This window comes from Mizuhopecten yessoensis, unplaced genomic scaffold, assembly GCF_002113885.1.
Source record: "Mizuhopecten yessoensis strain PY_sf001 unplaced genomic scaffold, ASM211388v2 scaffold6277, whole genome shotgun sequence".
NCBI lineage: Eukaryota > Metazoa > Mollusca > Bivalvia > Pectinida > Pectinidae > Mizuhopecten > Mizuhopecten yessoensis.
Window position 1 is genome coordinate 157055 of NW_018406469.1, and position 20504 is coordinate 177558.

The 20504-nt window shown below is 43.6% G+C and overlaps 1 protein-coding gene across 6 annotated transcripts in view; it reads right to left on the reverse strand.

Moving 5' to 3' along the window:
* Positions 1–20504, reverse strand: part of LOC110451884 (SLIT-ROBO Rho GTPase-activating protein 1-like) — a 118591-nt gene that overhangs the window by 18807 nt on the left and 79280 nt on the right. For all 6 annotated transcript variants that reach the window (XM_021500109.1, XM_021500110.1, XM_021500107.1 and 3 more), the window contains exons 2-9: positions 19471–19654; positions 14594–14759; positions 8426–8488; positions 4055–4213; positions 2718–2846; positions 968–1189; positions 589–690; positions 282–449 (exon numbers count right to left, since the gene is read on the reverse strand). In XM_021500109.1, the coding sequence (XP_021355784.1) occupies positions 282–449; positions 589–690; positions 968–1189; positions 2718–2846; positions 4055–4213; positions 8426–8488; positions 14594–14759; positions 19471–19654 (1193 nt within the window). The remainder of the gene's footprint in view (positions 1–281; positions 450–588; positions 691–967; positions 1190–2717; positions 2847–4054; positions 4214–8425; positions 8489–14593; positions 14760–19470; positions 19655–20504) is intronic.

A 20504-nucleotide genomic window follows, 5' to 3' on the forward strand; every position in this document is an offset into this window, starting at 1 on the left:
CAGTGACTGTTGTTCTCCGTCTACACATAGTATGACACCAGTGACCTTATTGTGCAAATGTTTTTTAACAAAACTGAACTGGTGCTAGATTGTTAATTCATTGCATGAGAAACATACTCAATCTATTATATTTTCTCTCTTTATATCAAAAGACAAAATTCCTTATGACCAACTCCCCTTACCTCCTTAGTGATCCCGCCCTTTTTTCTCCCTATTGATTCTCCACCCCTCCAATCCTCCAATGTGATTCCCCCCTTCTTACCGAGAGTATCAACAATTACCTCTAAGTAGAAGCCCTCCACCTCCACTCGGTCCCCTCGGAGCTTGGCCGCTTCGTGAGGTGAGCGTGGTGGTTGATTCTCGTCCAGAAAGAAGCTTGAGACGTCATAGTCAGCCACATTGATTTTGTCGTTAAGTGATTTCTCCGTCGCCTCCAGAGTCTTCCACGTCTGTTAAACAAATAATGGTCTCTATATAAATCACTTTGTCACTAAAACCACTGAAATTTGTCGAAGAATTATTTTGCTTAACATTTTTTTTTTATCAAAATCTTGCATGTATATCAACAATGTTTACACTACTACCTACCTCATCATTTTCTAGTCGGAGGTCGACAAGACGTTCTTGTATGGCACGGTGTCTTTGGAGGATATCATCCTGTACCGGTTTTTGAGCACTAATTTGTTGGACCTGTAAGACGTAAGCACACATTAGGTTGATATCCAGAAAATATACATTAGTACACCAAACCTAAGGTTTTCCAGTTTTCCATTCTTTGTCACCCATAACTCTATTACTTTTATAAGATCTGGGTAACTTTACATGGTGAATCACACTAAATTTTGCTTAAACTCCTTCATGATCAGATGTGACTAACCACCAATGTATTTCATAGTTCTGATAGAAAATGAATTAAATTAAATGAATAGGAAGTTTGATTTGCTTAGAACCAAGTCTAGGAACCTACCTCATCCCCTCTACACGGCTGAAATTCAAATTTTTTTGGCAGCATGAAGGCAGCATTTTGGAGCTCAATGAAGCGTTGTTTGTCTGACTGGGCATCCAGCTCGGCCACACATTTCTGAACGATGTCGACACTTTGCTGGTGACACCTACTTAGGTTCTTGTGAAGGTTCTGGTACATCAGCATGGAGTTCTTCACCGAGTTATGGTATCCAAAGTCCATACACTGCCACAGAAACAGACATTAATATCTACTGCCACAGAAACAGACATTAATATCTACTGCCACACAAACAGACATTTATATCTACTGCCACAGAAAAAGACATTTATATCTACTGCCACAGAAACAGACATTAATATCTACTGCCACACAAACAGACATTTATATCTACTGCCACAGAAAAAGACATTTATATCTACTGCCACAGAAACAGACATTTATATATACTGCCACAGAAACAGACATTAATATCTACTGCCACATAAACAGACATTTATATCTACTGCCACAGAAACAGACATTAATATATACTGCCACAGAAACAGACATTAATATCTACTGTCACAGAAACAGACATTTATATCTACTGCCACAGAAAAAGACATTTATATCTACTGCCACAGAAACAGACATTAAGATCTACTGCCACAGAAACAGAAATTTATATCTACTGCCACAGAAACAGACATTTATATATACTGCCACAGAAACAGACATTAATATCTACTGCCACAGAAATAGACATTAATATCTACTGCCACAGAAACAGACATTAATATCTACTGCAACAGAAACAGACATTTATATCTACTGCCACAGAAAAAGACATTTATATCTACTGCCACAGAAACAGACATTAATATCTACTGCCACATAAACAGACATTTATATCTACTGCCACAGAAACAGACATTAAGATCTACTGCCACAGAAACAGAAATTTATATCTACTGCCACAGAAACAGACATTTATATATACTGCCACAGAAACAGACATTAATATCTACTGCCACCGAAACAGACATTTAAATCTACTGCCACAGAAACAGACATTTATATCTACTGCCACCGAAACAGACATTAATATCTACTGCCACCGAAACAGACATTTAAATCTACTGCCACAGAAACAGACATTTATATCTACAGCCACAGAAACAGACATTTATATCTACTGCCACCGAAACAGAATTTATATCTACTGCCACCGAAACAGACATTTATATCTACTGCCACAGAAACAGACATTAATATCTACTGCCACAGAAACAGACATTTATGCACACTGCTGTAGAAACAGGAGCTATATATAAATGTACATAGATCTATACTATCATAGCAACAGGGATTTATATCATGAGTAGCAGGGCTCTGTTAAAGTTCGGGCCTTGATGATTGAAAAGATAATGTGGTAAAATGAGAAGAACCTGATAGTATTAGAACAAATTTTAAAAATATTCATGTAAGTTTTTTTCTAATTATTATACTTATCAATACCGTATTTATAAATAAATAAAAAGTACCAGGTTATATCCCTGATATAGCAGCCTTTAAATAATTTACCAGCACAGCCATTGTGTTCCCAGTTTACAATTTGTTTGAGAATGTGTACGTCTATCTTAACATATCATTAAGTCCCTTTGTAATGCAAAAATGCTGCTGGAAAAATGATGTCGGTACAACAAATGTTTTACCCTAGTGGACAGGTACATATATCGCTAATTAACCCTTGTCGGACTTAAACACTTACATCCATCAGGTCTGATATGTCGTCGGAAAAGTATTTGTTGATGGCCGCATTGGCTGCTTCTATACAGAGAAGGTAGTCATTTCTTGCTTTCAAGGCCTTCAGTTTGTTCTCGGAGTATTTGGCTTGCCTCTGGGGAAGAGAAATAGAACATTAAACTAGTGTCAGATGATAATACCTGTGAATCATAAATAGTAATAGAAAAATTGAAAATTAATAACTTCATGCATACGTACAAACGCATTAATGTTTCATTTTAAACACAATGCTATTTCGCCAGTGCCAAACTTGTTAATACAATTAAAACTACCTGATAAATCTTAGTCCAAGTTAAATAATTACATTTTATTTATAAATTGAATGAAAATAATCCTCTTTTTGTGTGTGTGATGCATTCAATGAACCATTACAATTGTACCCAGAATTGAACAGAAACTGTAACAGATTTTGTGTATCACAGAACATTTACCCGTTTGTTTACATCTGTTTTTTTGTTCATTAGTGGTTTGTGTGTGTGAAAGTTGGTTATCGTTTTACCTCAGTATACACCACAGAAAAACATAGTGAATCTGTCAGAGCATGTGTTTCAACCATCGTGTGGTAATACAATCTATTTATAACCCTCACAGCAGGCTTATTTTACCGGTGTGAGTAAGTTCATTCCCATACCCTGTGATAGATGAGGGGAGGAGGTCTATTTGTGGAAGCCCTAGCCTGGTTCACCCCTTACATGCGTAACCTTGCTCAGTGACCTTATCACAATGTTAAGGTCACTGATCTCAAGGAGATACTGATTTATGCAATCCCTAAAATACCAACATACACATAAAATTCTCTTTTTTCATCGTCTTTGAGATTAAAGGACCGCTACATACTTAAAAAGTCTTACTTCTAATAAATTGAAATGAAAAAAAAATATGAATAATTTAACATTTTGATTCTTTTAAAGAAATTATAAATTTCTGTAGTAACATCTTCTTTTCATCAACAAAAAATATACTACAACCCTGTCTCTCAATCGCTGGCTCTGATATTCTTTCATGACCAATATTTTTACCAATAACCTACTGTGATTCCCAATTTCATTCAGAAATTGAAATGGACGTTTTTCAATGAATTTCTTGTTGATAATAAATGTATTTTCTACTAACCATGATGAATCTCGTATTTAACTTCCCACTTTGCTTTCTCTTCAAATAACCAAACTGAAACACCTTGGTAGTTACCCATTCTGTATTGTGTAACAATACATCTACGATTGTGTAACATGAAGCTACACTGAATTCCCCAAATACTAAGCTTCCTCAAACCCCTTACATTAATCAACACGCCCAACTCACCTTCTCCGTCTGACGCATAAAGCTTTTAAGTTTGCGGTTATTTGAGACATTTTTGCCTGAGAGCTGGACCTCCAGTTTGGATTTCTGAGTCTCCACAGCCTTGAGCTTGGCCTCAGCCTGCTTACTTTCTGACTGGTACGTGTGGTATGTCTTCATAGCCTGAAACACAGGTCAAGGTCATGTCACCATTAATAATATACCATAGGCAGGTCAAGGTCATGTCACCGTTAATGTAATACCACAGGCAAAATCAGATAAAAAATATAGCAAGGGCCAAGCAATCTCAACAATATAGCAAGAGGCAAGGTCATATCAACAGTATAGCAAGGGGCAAGGCAAGGTCATATCAACAATATAGCAAGAGGCAAGGTCATATCAACAGTATAGCAAGAGGCAAGGTAATATCAACAGTATAGCAAGGGGCAAGGCAAGGTCATATCAACAGTATAGCAAGAGGCAAGGTAATATCAACAGTATAGCAAGGGGCAAGGCATGGTCATATCAACAATATAGCAAGAGGCAAGGGCATATCAACACTATAGCAAGAGGCAAGGTAATATCAACAGTATAGCAAGGGGCAAGGCAAGGTCTTATCAATAATATAGCAAGAGGCAAGGTCATATCAATAATATAGCAAGGGACTTGGTCATATCAACAGTATAGCAAGGGGCAAGGTCATATCAACATTATAGCAAGGAGCAAGGTCATATCACCAATATAGCACAAGATGCAAGTATATCTTTTATTACAAGCTTAAGGTGAACTGATTTCTTCTGAAAGTGCAGCTTTATCACTCCCATCCCAATATATGTGTTTAAACAGCAACCGTTAACAGGGCCAGGACTAGAGTCAATTTGTTTTAGGGAAGAAATTATATACTAAACAAGTTTTTTTATGGATGACAATAATTTGATTTGCAAGTATTTTTTTCAACTACCAAAAAGTCTAGCCTTATACTATACCTTATCATCCCAAATATACATTGGCATACAAAATTTAGGAGATAAGACAATGCTACTCATGTAATTGTGAGTCAGTCTGGCAGCTATTACATGAAATTTATGTAGCTCTTAGCCAGCAGTTATCTTGAGCAAGATTATATCATTTTAAACTATGATTGTGTAATACCTACAGCAATGCAAAGTAATGAATACATTATCAAACATTCAGTGTCTCAATATAGAAATTCTTAAATTGCTAATACATAACAACATTAGACCTCCTATATCATTGCCTACTTCATCATTTATGTTACAGACAAATTAACCCAGTCTCCCATATCTGGGTCAGAACTATTATATACATACATAAGAATGACAAAGAAAGCCCATACATAGTCAACAGCTATAATTATGTAAAATACACAATCAATTACAAATTAATTCCATTTCACACCCCCCCNCCCCCCCCCTTAACCAATCCACCCCTGGCATGGTAAACCAATGATGTTACATCAGATACAACCTCCTCAGGGTGATTCTACTGTTAGTGTGATGGCAGGGCTTTTGTGTTACGATTACATCACACATCCAAGGTCTATACAACTCTCTAGGGGTATTGTATGAGGGAATGTCAGGGTTCAGGCATACAAACAAAGGAGCTGGGGAACCAAAGGCTGCAGTACTTCACACAGCAATACAGGACTACAGTAAAGAACACAGGGACTTAATGACTGTAGTATTGAACACAGGAACGCAGAGACTGTAGTACTTAATACAGGACTACAGTACTGAACACAGGAACGCAGAGACTGTAGTACTTAAAGCCCATGTCACACCTAGCCGCGTTGCCACTGCGATTGCAAGGCGTTGTTAAATTTCCCAGAGCGCCGTGAGATCACAGGAAAAATTGATATTTTTCATGAAGATGGCAATGTCAAGGGGTTCTCACAGTGACCTTGGCGTTTCTACAGCGCTCCATGGCGTTATACCGCTTTCCTACGGAGTTCTAGTTGGTGATTGTCTGCGCTCTCATGGCGCTTCCACTGCTTGCATCGAGTTGTCATGGCGCGTATTAGCGCGGTAGAGACACAGTGTCACCTCAGAGAACACCGTACGATCGCCGTGCAAGCGCCAACGATAACCATTGCATTCACACTGCGACCTCTGTGCGTGCCTGCGTCGATCCTGTGGCATTGTAGGAGACCTAACTGCGCTGCTACGACGACCTCACAGCAATCCCACTGCGCTCTTATCAGAACGCCGAGCGACGGTGTTTGTTTTGGCCATGGTCAAAGTGCTATTCCATGCTAACTCACCGCGTTCACTGGCGATGCCTCTGCGTTGCCGTGGCAATGCTTGCGATTCCACTGCGCGCAGATCGGCGTTCTGGATTTTTCTTGGACGCTGTGGGAACGCAGCCCTAGTGTGACAGGGGTTTGACACAGGAATACAGGACTACAGAACTGAACACAGGGACTTAAAGACTGTAGTACTTCACACGGGGACTTAAAGACTGTAGTACTGAACACAGGGACTTAAAGACTGTAGTACTGAACACAGGGACTTAAAGACTGTAGTACTGAACACAGGCACTTAAAGACTGTAGTACTGAACACAGGGACTAAAAGACTGTAGTACTGAACACAGGGACTCAAAGACTGTAGTACTGAACACAGGGACTCAAAGACTGTAGTACTTAACACAGGAATACAGGACTACAGTACTGAACACAGGGACTCAAAGACTGTAGTACTAAACACAGGACTACAGACTACAGTACTGAACACAGGGACTCAAAGACTGTAGTACTTGGCTCAGCAATACAGGACTACAGTACTGAACACAGGGACTCAAAAAGACTGTAGTACTAAACACAGGACTACAGACTACAGTACTGAGCACAGGGACTCAAAGACTGTAGTACCTTGCCCAGCAATACAGGACTGTAGTACTTCACACAGGAATACAGGACTACAGAAATTAACACATGGACTCAAAGACTGTAGTACTAATTGGCCCAGCAAAAACATAGACTAAAGTACTGAGCACAGGAAAGGAAAGGCTATAGTGCTTAACACAGGGACCCAAAGACTTTGAGCATTCTACAGAGACACAGAGGCTGTAGTACCTGAATTAAACAGCCCTGATTATGAATTTGCTAAAAATGGCCTTTATAAAAATATAAGGAAAAGAAAGACCACAAAGGACAAACACATTTGAAGTTAGGGTTTATCATACATATAGGAGGTTGTGACCTCATTTCATTGATTTTGTTCCTTCTGTTACTTTAAATGTTTATGCAACTATGAAAATAATTGCCACTCCAAAAAATGTAATTTCCTTGAAAATCCCTTTTTGCCCTCATCTGTTTCAGAAAACAAACAGAACCAAATGCTATGATTCCCCAGTATCTAGACTAGAGGCAGTGCCCCCTAGACAGCAGCAGATGGTGATGTGTATCTAATTATGTTTTTATTGTGAGCTGCATGCACCATGTGTACACATGCACATTACAACTTAATGCACCCTAATAAACAAAGCCTTATCTCTCTCAGCTGACCAACTCCAAATGTCAGCTCTTACAGCCCAAACAAAAGGTCAAAAGGGCCTGTTATTACGACATTTAACTTCCTGCTGGAGAAGACATATTTTACGTCTATGTTTAGATTACAGTGTTTTTGTTTCAGATAGATCTTTTTATTGCTCTTAAAGCTTTGAGAAGGGAATACAATACTATTCCTTTTATGAGAACATCTTGAATCTTTCCTGCTATTTGTTTCGTTGACTTTGAATAAAGTGCAGGTTTAGGTATCAATGTCACATGTGTGTTTGATATGTCTGCCCCGGTGTTGATCGGGAGTATGTGCTCAGTTTTGTTTCAGGTTTCATTTTCCTGCTGATTTGAGTTTCCTGTGCCAACACCAGACAGATGTACACTGCAGCAGTAATGGTTCATGTAATTACATCAAATGTTGTCATCTCTCTGATTAGACGTCCTTCAAACGCAGGGCTTCCACTTCAAAAGCATGTATCCTTCTACTTCAAATGCATGTTTTAAAATTGTCAAAACTCCCGAGCCACAGGTTTGTCTGCCTACTCAATTAGACGGGGCAAAATTTGTATCAACTCTGGTACTTGAAACCTGATATCTGTAGCTCTTATGCCATCTTAATTAGGCTATGTGTGTTCAAGTGACAAAATCTAACACAGCTTTTCAAAATAAAAATTCTTTCCAATGAAGGATGTGTGACTTGTATGTATCATATTTATATGATTAATGTTAGACATTCATAAGAAATGTCTATCCTGGTCTACTCCCACTTTATAAGTCTATAAGAGGGTGATGAGGGGATGACGAGAGTGCAACATGTATTTGTTTGAATATGTATGACGCATTTAAGACATTCCTAAGATACCCAGGTCTACTCACACTTTGTAATTCTGTAAGTGTTTTCATTATGTCTTCATGACTTTCCACACCAATATCTCGACACTGAAAAAAAATTAAAAAAAAAATAAGTTCAGTACATACCTCATTTTCAATCAGTCAGTTTCTATATATATTTAACGTTTGGTATAGGGTCAAATTGTATAGAGTATAGGGTCAGGTACATCTAATGCATGCCCTTTAGGGTCGTCATCGCATCCCAGTACTACAAGGTCATCTGCTTAGTGCATTACTTGTTCATGTCACTGACATTTACATGAAAAGTTGAAAAATTCCAGCAATTAAAGTTTTTAAGTACAATTATTGAAACGTTAACTTTTAAAATTTTGTAACACCCCTTTTAACTGATAATCACACTATAATCACCCGTTTCCGTATCAAATTTGACTTTCAAAAATGTCATTCTTTTTTTGTGTTCATCATTTTCACACACTCTTCATCCAATTCAATGGCCTTGACACTATAAACTTTTGTATGTGGCATCATCCACCTGCTAGTCCCCTAGCCCTAAGTCTCCTCACCCGTCCCTAACCCTCAGTCTCCTCACCCGTCCCTAACCCTCAGTCTCCTCACCCTAGTCCCCTAACCCTCAGTCTCCTCACCCTAGTCCCCTAACCCTCAGTCTCCTCACCCTAGTCCCCTAACCCTAGTCCCCTAACCCTAAGTCTACTCACCCGTCCCTAACCCTCAGTCTCCTCACCCTAGTTCCCTAACCCTAAGTCTCCTCACCCTAGTTCCCTAACCCTATAGCTAAGTCTCCTGACCCTGGTCCCCTAACCTTAATTCTCCTCATCCTAGTTCCCTAACCCTAAGTCCCCTCTCCCTAGTCCCCTAACCCTAAGTCTCCTGACCCTGGTTCCCTATCCCTAAGTCTTCTCACCCTAGTCCCCTTACCCTAATTCTCCTCACCCTAGTCCCCTTACCCTAGTTCTCCTCACCCTAGTCCCCTTACCCTAGTTCTCCTCACCCTAGTCCCCTAACCCTAATTCTCCTCACCCTAGTCCCCTTACCCTAGTTCTCCTCACCCTAGTCCCCTTACCCTAGTTCTCCTCACCCTAGTCCCCTAACCCTAGTTCTCCTCACCCTAGTCCCCTAACCCTAATTTCCTCACCCTAGTCCCCTTACCCTAATTCTCCTCACCCTAGTCCCCTTACCCTAGTTCTCCTCACCCTAGTCCCCTTACCCTAGTTCTCCTCACCCTAGTCCCCTAACCCTAGTTCTCCTCACCCTAGTCCCCTAACCCTAATTTCCTCACCCTAGTCCCCTTACCCTAATTCTCCTCACCCTAGTCCCCTTACCCTAGTTCTCCTCACCCTAGTCCCCTAACCCTAGTTCTCCTCACCCTAGTTCCCTTACCCTAGTTCTCCTCACCCTAGTCCCCTAACCCTTCTCACCCTAGTTAGGGAACCCTAGTCTCCTCACCCTAGTTCCCTAACCCGTGTCTTCTCATTCAATCACAGAATGTATGAACCTGTTTAATATTCTTTCCTCACCAGCCTCCAAAAATGTCACTGTAATAGATCATGTAGATTAAAATGTCATTCCATCTATTTACTTGCCCGATAGCACCCCTTAATCCATCCCACCTCGGACATAAATACCCTGTAGTAAGGATTCTGCACCCATCCCTTGGGCCATACATACCCTTTGGTAAATACTTTGTCCTTAACCAAATATATACATACAGTGCAAGTTTTGACTCCAGAAATGAATACCCTGTGATATATCTTCTGAAACAGTCACACATACCCTTGTGGTTGATCCNCTGCGGTAGATCCTCTGTCCCCACCCCCATAGCCATATATACCCTGCGGTAGATCCTCTGTCCCCACCCCCATAGCCATATATACCCTGCGGTAGATCCTCTGTCCCCACCCCCATAGCCATATATACCCTGCGGTAGATCCTCTGTCCCCACCCCCATAGCCATATATACCCTGCGGTAGATCCTCTGTCCCCACCCCCATAGCCATATATACCCTGCGGTAGATCCTCTGTCCCCACCCCCATAGCCATACATACCCTGCGGTAGATCCTCTGTCCCCACCCCCATAGCCATACATACCCTGCGGTAGATCCTCTGTCCCCACCCCCATAGCCATATATACCCTGCGGTAGATCCTCTGTCCCCACCCCCATAGCCATATATACCCTGCGGTAGATCCTCTGTCCCCACCCCCATAGCCATACATACCCTGCGGTAGATCCTCTGTCCCCACCCCCATAGCCATACATACCCTGCGGTAGATCCTCTGTCCCCACCCCCATAGCCATATATACCCTGCGGTAGATCCTCTGTCCCCACCCCCATAGCCATATATACCCTGCGGTAGATCCTCTGTCCCCACCCCCATAGCCATATATACCCTGCGGTAGATCCTCTGTCCCCACCCCCATAGCCATATATACCCTGCGGTAGATCCTCTGTCCCCACCCCCATAGCCATATATACCCTGCGGTAGATCCTCTGTCCCCACCCCCATAGCCATATATACCCTGCGGTAGATCCTCTGTCCCCACCCCCATAGCCATACATACCCTGCGGTAGATCCTCTGTCCCCACCCCCATAGCCATACATACCCTGCGGTAGATCCTCTGTCCCCACCCCCATAGCCATATATACCCTGCGGTAGATCCTCTGTCCCCACCCCCATAGCCATATATACCCTGCGGTAGATCCTCTGTCCCCACCCCCATAGCCATACATACCCTGCGGTAGATCCTCTGTCCCCACCCCCATAGCCATACATACCCTGCGGTAGATCCTCTGTCCCCACCCCCATAGCCATATATACCCTGCGGTAGATCCTCTGTCCCCACCCCCATAGCCATATATACCCTGCGGTAGATCCTCTGTCCCCACCCCCATAGCCATATATACCCTGCGGTAGATCCTCTGTCCCCACCCCCATAGCCATATATACCCTGCGGTAGATCCTCTGTCCCCACCCCCATAGCCATATATACCCTGCGGTAGATCCTCTGTCCCCACCCCCATAGCCATATATACCCTGCGGTAGATCCTCTGTCCCCACCCCCATAGCCATACATACCCTGCGGTAGATCCTCTGTCCCCACCCCCATAGCCATACATACCCTGCGGTAGATCCTCTGTCCCCACCCCCATAGCCATATATACCCTGCGGTAGATCCTCTGTCCCCACCCCCATAGCCATATATACCCTGCGGTAGATCCTCTGTCCCCACCCCCATAGCCATACATACCCTGCGGTAGATCCTCTGTCCCCACCCCCATAGCCATACATACCCTGCGGTAGATCCTCTGTCCCCACCCCCATAGCCATATATACCCTGCGGTAGATCCTCTGTCCCCACCCCCATAGCCATATATACCCTGCGGTAGATCCTCTGTCCCCACCCCCATAGCCATATATACCCTGCGGTAGATCCTCTGTCCCCACCCCCATAGCCATATATACCCTGCGGTAGATCCTCTGTCCCCACCCCCATAGCCATATATACCCTGCGGTAGATCCTCTGTCCCCACCCCCATAGCCATATATACCCTGCGGTAGATCCTCTGTCCCCACCCCCATAGCCATACATACCCTGCGGTAGATCCTCTGTCCCCACCCCCATAGCCATACATACCCTGCGGTAGATCCTCTGTCCCCACCCCCATAGCCATATATACCCTGCGGTAGATCCTCTGTCCCCACCCCCATAGCCATATATACCCTGCGGTAGATCCTCTGTCCCCACCCCCATAGCCATACATACCCTGCGGTAGATCCTCTGTCCCCACCCCCATAGCCATACATACCCTGCGGTAGATCCTCTGTCCCCACCCCCATAGCCATATATACCCTGCGGTAGATCCTCTGTCCCCACCCCCATAGCCATATATACCCTGCGGTAGATCCTCTGTCCCCACCCCCATAGCCATATATACCCTGCGGTAGATCCTCTGTCCCCACCCCCATAGCCATATATACCCTGCGGTAGATCCTCTGTCCCCACCCCCATAGCCATATATACCCTGCGGTAGATCCTCTGTCCCCACCCCCATAGCCATATATACCCTGCGGTAGATCCTCTGTCCCCACCCCCATAGCCATACATACCCTGCGGTAGATCCTCTGTCCCCACCCCCATAGCCATACATACCCTGCGGTAGATCCTCTGTCCCCACCCCCATAGCCATATATACCCTGCGGTAGATCCTCTGTCCCCACCCCCATAGCCATATATACCCTGCGGTAGATCCTCTGTCCCCACCCCCATAGCCATACATACCCTGCGGTAGATCCTCTGTCCCCACCCCCATAGCCATACATACCCTGCGGTAGATCCTCTGTCCCCACCCCCATAGCCATATATACCCTGCGGTAGATCCTCTGTCCCCACCCCCATAGCCATATATACCCTGCGGTAGATCCTCTGTCCCCACCCCCATAGCCATATATACCCTGCGGTAGATCCTCTGTCCCCACCCCCATAGCCATATATACCCTGCGGTAGATCCTCTGTCCCCACCCCCATAGCCATATATACCCTGCGGTAGATCCTCTGTCCCCACCCCCATAGCCATATATACCCTGCGGTAGATCCTCTGTCCCCACCCCCATAGCCATACATACCCTGCGGTAGATCCTCTGTCCCCACCCCCATAGCCATACATACCCTGCGGTAGATCCTCTGTCCCCACCCCCATAGCCATATATACCCTGCGGTAGATCCTCTGTCCCCACCCCCATAGCCATATATACCCTGCGGTAGATCCTCTGTCCCCACCCCCATAGCCATACATACCCTGCGGTAGATCCTCTGTCCCCACCCCCATAGCCATACATACCCTGCGGTAGATCCTCTGTCCCCACCCCCATAGCCATATATACCCTGCGGTAGATCCTCTGTCCCCACCCCCATAGCCATATATACCCTGCGGTAGATCCTCTGTCCCCACCCCCATAGCCATATATACCCTGCGGTAGATCCTCTGTCCCCACCCCCATAGCCATATATACCCTGCGGTAGATCCTCTGTCCCCACCCCCATAGCCATATATACCCTGCGGTAGATCCTCTGTCCCCACCCCCATAGCCATATATACCCTGCGGTAGATCCTCTGTCCCCACCCCCATAGCCATACATACCCTGCGGTAGATCCTCTGTCCCCACCCCCATAGCCATACATACCCTGCGGTAGATCCTCTGTCCCCACCCCCATAGCCATATATACCCTGCGGTAGATCCTCTGTCCCCACCCCCATAGCCATATATACCCTGCGGTAGATCCTCTGTCCCCACCCCCATAGCCATACATACCCTGCGGTAGATCCTCTGTCCCCACCCCCATAGCCATACATACCCTGCGGTAGATCCTCTGTCCCCACCCCCATAGCCATATATACCCTGCGGTAGATCCTCTGTCCCCACCCCCATAGCCATATATACCCTGCGGTAGATCCTCTGTCCCCACCCCCATAGCCATATATACCCTGCGGTAGATCCTCTGTCCCCACCCCCATAGCCATATATACCCTGCGGTAGATCCTCTGTCCCCACCCCCATAGCCATATATACCCTGCGGTAGATCCTCTGTCCCCACCCCCATAGCCATATATACCCTGCGGTAGATCCTCTGTCCCCACCCCCATAGCCATACATACCCTGCGGTAGATCCTCTGTCCCCACCCCCATAGCCATATATACCCTGCGGTAGATCCTCTGTCCCCACCCCCATAGCCATATATACCCTGCGGTAGATCCTCTGTCCCCACCCCCATAGCCATACATACCCTGCGGTAGATCCTCTGTCCCCACCCCCATAGCCATACATACCCTGCGGTAGATCCTCTGTCCCCACCCCCATAGCCATATATACCCTGCGGTAGATCCTCTGTCCCCACCCCCATAGCCATATATACCCTGCGGTAGATCCTCTGTCCCCACCCCCATAGCCATATATACCCTGCGGTAGATCCTCTGTCCCCACCCCCATAGCCATATATACCCTGCGGTAGATCCTCTGTCCCCACCCCCATAGCCATATATACCCTGCGGTAGATCCTCTGTCCCCACCCCCATAGCCATATATACCCTGCGGTAGATCCTCTGTCCCCACCCCCATAGCCATACATACCCTGCGGTAGATCCTCTGTCCCCACCCCCATAGCCATACATACCCTGCGGTAGATCCTCTGTGAGTTGTCGATGATGTGGCCCATTCTCTGGACAAGCTGGTTGTTACATATCTCGCTCATGATTCCGTGGTCGCGACTTTCTTTCTTGGTGATGTCCAGTAACTGTTGCCAACATGACATAGTGGAGAACATGGACCAGTGTTCCCTCCTGTAACACAAATTACACATTATTAAAGGAACTGATCAATTTAGAATGATCTTTTCTATTATAGTAATAATATTCTGAACTTGCTTTGTATTCCATTTTTGTTTGAGCGATGTCATGGTTCTACATTTTCCTGTTTTTTGTTTGTCTAAAACCGGAAACAAAATGAAATTATGGTATCTTTGTATGTGGTGAAGATACAGGTGTACACACACAGCTCACTGTGGTGGAGATATAGGTGTAAACACAGCTCATTGTGGTGGAGATACATGTGTACACACACAGCTCACTGTGGTGGAGATACATCCGTACACACACAGCTCACTGTGGTGGAGATATAGGTGTACACACAGCTCATTGTGGTGGCGATACATGTGTACACACACAGCTCACTGTGGTGGAGATACATCCGTACACACACAGCTCACTGTGGTGGAGATATAGGTGTACACACAGCTCATTGTGGTGGAGATTCATGTGTACACACACAGCTCACTGTGGTGGAGATATAGGTGTACGCACAGCTCATTGTGGTGGAGATACATGTGTACACACACAGCTCACTGTGGTGGAGATACATGTGTACACACACGGCTCATTGTGGTGGCGATACATGTGTACACACACAGCACACTGTGGTGGAGATATAGGTGTACACACAGCTCATTGTGGTGGAGATACATGAGTACACACACAGCTCACTGTGGTGGAGATATAGGTGTACACACAGCTCATTATGGTGGAGATACATGTGTACACACACAGCACACTGTGGTGGAGATATAGGTGTACACACAGCTCCTTGTGGTGGAGATACATGTGTACACACACAGCGCACTGTGGTGGAGATATAGGTGTACACACAGCTCATTGTGGTGGCGATACATGTGTACACACATAGCTCACTGTGGTGGAGATACATCCGTACACACACAGCTCACTGTGTTGGAGATATAGGTGTACACACACAGCTCACTGTGTTGGAGATATAGGTGTACACACAGCTCACTGTGGTGAAGATACAGGTGTTCCCACACAGCTCACTGTAGTGGAGAAACATGTGTACACACACAGCTCACTGTCTTGGAGATATAGGTGTACACACACAGCTCCCTGTGTTGGAGATATAGGTGTACCCACACAGCTCACTGTGTTGGAGATTTAGGAGGACACACAGCTCACTGTTGTGAAGATATAGGTGTACACACCGCTCACTGTGTTGGAGATTTAGGTGTACACACAGCTCACTGTTGTGGAGATTTAGGTGTACACACAGCTCACTGTGGTGAAGATACAGGTGTACACACAGCTCACTGTAGTGGAGATACATGTGTACACACACAGCTCACTGTGTTGGAGATATAGGTGTACACACAGCTCACTGTGTTGGAGATTTAGGTGTACACACAGCTCACTGTGGTGAAGATATAGGTGTACACAAAGCTCACTGTGTTGGAGATTTAGGTGTACACACAGCTCACTGTGTTGGAGATATAGGTGTACACACAGCTCACTGTGGTGAAGATATAGGTGTACACAAAGCTCACTGTGTTGGAGATATAGGGGTACACACAGCTCACTGTGGGGAACATATAGGTGTACACACAGCTCACTGTGGTGAACATATAGGTATATGTTAGGACCAAATCAGGGTCAACAAACATAACAATATTGTGTCCTTGACCCCCAGATACAGATCCTAAAAGTGGTACCCGATAAATTACTTCTGATGCACAAATATTTCTATTGTTCAAAGGCAGTAACTGCATATGAATCAGATGCAGCTACTTTGATATTGACCTGTAACTGTGACAACAACCTTGAGGTGAAGAACAGGACAGACAGATTGGAAGGATGGCAACGTAACCAAGAAAACATGGTCGCTTTCCACTTCATTGATTCCATTGGCAGTTAAAAACAATATCATAATTTCTTCCAAAAGTAAATACAACTCAAAGTAAGATCTATCTGTATTGTTGGACACACACTCAAAGATACAGACTTTTATCTTATAACAGGTAGACAGAATGTCCAGGAAGCACTAAGGGTACAATGCTGCACATGATAACTAGTCATTGTTATCTAGGGCACTTCCTGTGTGAAGGGTTAAAGGCCAGCACCCCTCAGCCTCTATATCAAGTCTGATCTCCATGGAAACCAGCCAAACAAATAGACAGATTACAAAGGCAGTGGGAATATAGACAGAGATGTAGAAGTATGATAAAGACTTATGTCCACATTTTGATGATATACTTTCAAAATTTGGTACGAGTTCAAGCAATCAGTGTCCAGCTTAACGAGGTTCCAGGCCGTGCTTAGAAAGACCTCTTCTGCTGCTCAACTCCTTGATATCCAATATTAAACATACATTTTCTATGAATAAATATCATTACTTCACACAGATATAGGTCATCTTGACCAACTTTGCTTGATGAATCAAGATGAAATCAAAATGCAAGGACTAGGTCATAAAACAAGCTTTAATGCTAATGTTCTAGGAAGTAAGACTCTTTTATTTATCCTTTACACCACTGGATTCAGTAGGCACAAAGACTGTGGTCAGAACATCACCTTTGTCTTTGAGGAAGGATCACAGCTGATTCCTCCCGACAGAGTTATGGCCTGACAGGGTTGTAACAGTACCAGACTATAGAGAGGACTATTGGTTTGGTGGATATTATGTGATAATGGCTTTGTGGCTGTTTTACTAAACAGCCATTTTTTGGTGAGATTCACATGTGTAGAGAAGCCAGCTGAGGATGGCTATGAATTGATTATGTATTTTGCACCCTGCCAGTTAGGCCATTGATCTATGGAGCCTGGCATTGAGCTCCACAATTCTACAGTTTCCCTTGGTAGAAGGAATTTCTCGACAAAATATCCACACTTCAAATAGCTCAGGATTGAAAGAACAGCTCCCCCCCCCCATCCCCCCAATCACCCTCTACTATCACCTCAAATATTCATGAATACACAGTCTGCCAACTCCCCCTCTTTATCAGTCAGACACAACCACAGGCAGGCAAACATGAAAGACCAGCTTCCTTCTGTCAAAGGTCACGTAGTGCTTTCAACAATTAATAATTTACTACTTTTCACATTCAAATGAGGAGTGGAGCTGAACACATGAATTCTAAATTTGGAGTGTTGTTGCATGCATCAATATTTTATTCTCTGTGACGGAACGAGCTGTAATTATCACTAATGACCATTTACATTTGGATTGGTCATATTTTCTGTGACACCATCACTACAGGTGACCGTATGGGGCAATGACTGCCAGACTGTCAATTAAGCTCCAACAACCAACAACCAACAAACTAGAACATCTGTCCGTATGAGTGTCTTTAATACACATTATGAATATAACATTTCATAATATTGCCAGGTATATCCAACAAACAATACAATATGAACAGATCACAAAATCAGCATCCTTTAGGGAAGTACAATTTCATATCTAGAGTACAAGCCCACAAAAAGATTTTGTTAAGATTATACAAGCTGGGGCATATAATCTGGTATCAAAGACTGAAAATTTTCACAAGACCAGTGACATCAAATTTACAAGCTCCATGCACTGGGATAGTGGAATAGTACTATCCCTGCCCTTTGTCAAAAGGAATGTTAGTTGTGCAATTTTGTTAAGAAACCTTTTCTTGATAGGTAGTGAGCAATCATAATGTTGCGGTCCCAATGAGATTGTGGCGGGTGGGGACTGCCATGGTGCTGACACTATCTATATCATGTATAATATCTGTCATACATATATACATACCCTACAGACATTCTATCAATAATACACAGGACCCTATATACAAACCCTATCTGTACTGCTGGTCTATATCTACCTAAATCTGTCCTGCACAGAAAGCAGACAGTTTTGGCACCAGACAGCACATCAGTAAACATATCACAGATGTAAATTGAAGGTATTCAAACCATACCCTACTATGAGCATTTGGTAATGTCTGGACAAAGATTTTATTGATTGTTCCACTAAATTGTATGCACAGACCAGTACAACATACTTACCGCAGTAGATGATTCATCCAGACAGATGTATAGAATAATATACTTCCTACCTTGACCTTCAATAATATGTTCCTCTGGATGTTATAAAAGATTACCTTGACCTTCGCTGATGTCATGTGTGTAGGGTTTCAATATGTCCTCTGGATGTTATAAAAGATTACCTTGACCTTCAATAATATGTTCCTCTGATGTTATAAAAGATTATCTTGACCTTCGCTCATGTCATGGGTGTAGGGGTTCAATATGTTCCACTGGATGTTATAATAGATTACCTTGACCTTCGCTGATGTCATGTGTGTAGGGTTTCAATGGTAAGATTTTATGTTCTGTCATCACCTTGACCTTATTTTTTTTCTGTCGTGACCTCAGATTCAATTGTTCTGTAATGTGTGCAGTCATTTATTGATATGCAGTAATGACCTTGTTGACCTTGTTCTGTGAAGACCTGTTCCTTTAGTTGTTTTGTCAATAAACCTTGATTGTTCTTTTCTTATGACCTTTAACCTTGGTTGTTTTGTGACATTGGTTGTTCTATCATGAGTGACTAAGTGAGTAATTGGAGTCGCGGTGACCAATGGCTACTTACTCATGATGCTCACTGAGTGTGAGTACAAATTAAACGATGTTTGAAAGGAATTCTCAGCTGCAGACTAATCCGAAATAGTGCATGTTAACTTACTTCTGTTTCTCCTGCTTGTGTCGGAACTTGGTCGATTTGACAAGTTTATCCAGACTCCTGGAATATTCCATTTCTACCTCAGCCTTTTTCCGGAAAAAATCTTGTATCTCTGTCACCATGGCAACTTGAATTTCTAATCTGTTTTCTAGGCATCTTAACTGTTCGTTCAACTGGTTACGAATATCTGAAAATACAGAAGACATCAGCAATTAAATAACAAATCTAAATTCCTTTCGAGGAAATTTATATTTTGTTTACTAAGGAAAATGACAATGAGACAATTTTAGGCTGTAATTAATCAGATCAGTGTAGCAGAGGGACTGGGGAGGGATCGATACACCATCCACCGAGCTCTCCAGTCATGAAACCATTACCACTCATGCTGTTTAGTGAAACTCATCCATGTAAGAAGATAGTTATGTGAACGATTTTAACTCCTACAATAGAGATGAAATGGTGTACAAAATTGAATTATCCCTTACTTTGGTTACGTCAAGTGTATCATGTGGTGGCCATTTCACTAAATATAGATCTACAACATTTGACTATCACAACTACACACAAACCTAACACCAACAGTACACAGACGGTATAAAACACCTTTTCTCATATCAATCGGGAAAGCAGATCATACAAACAGATGAAAATTTCCTAAATTATTCCACTAGGTCACAAATAGGTAGAAAAAATAGCTCAATAAAAGGCAAAAGTAGCAGGAAAATATCCAGGAATGAGATTATCCCACTACGGATATAAAAGCAGGAAACTATTCCAGATAATCCCACTTTGTGTCACTGTAGGAAAGTGTTCCAAATGATCCTGTAACGCAAAACATATATTCTTCACTGAGCCAACGCCTAGTCAACTGTTCTTGTGTTCCTCTCGCTGGACATGGCCGTTAATGGTCAGAAACAATGTAATGTGACAGGACCAGGAAAGCGTGGCCGGAGAGGAAACACAGCAGGATGAGGTCAAAATAAGCAATGGGTCAAAGCTGAAGACATCCCATTCAGTTTAGGTATAGAAAACCTACG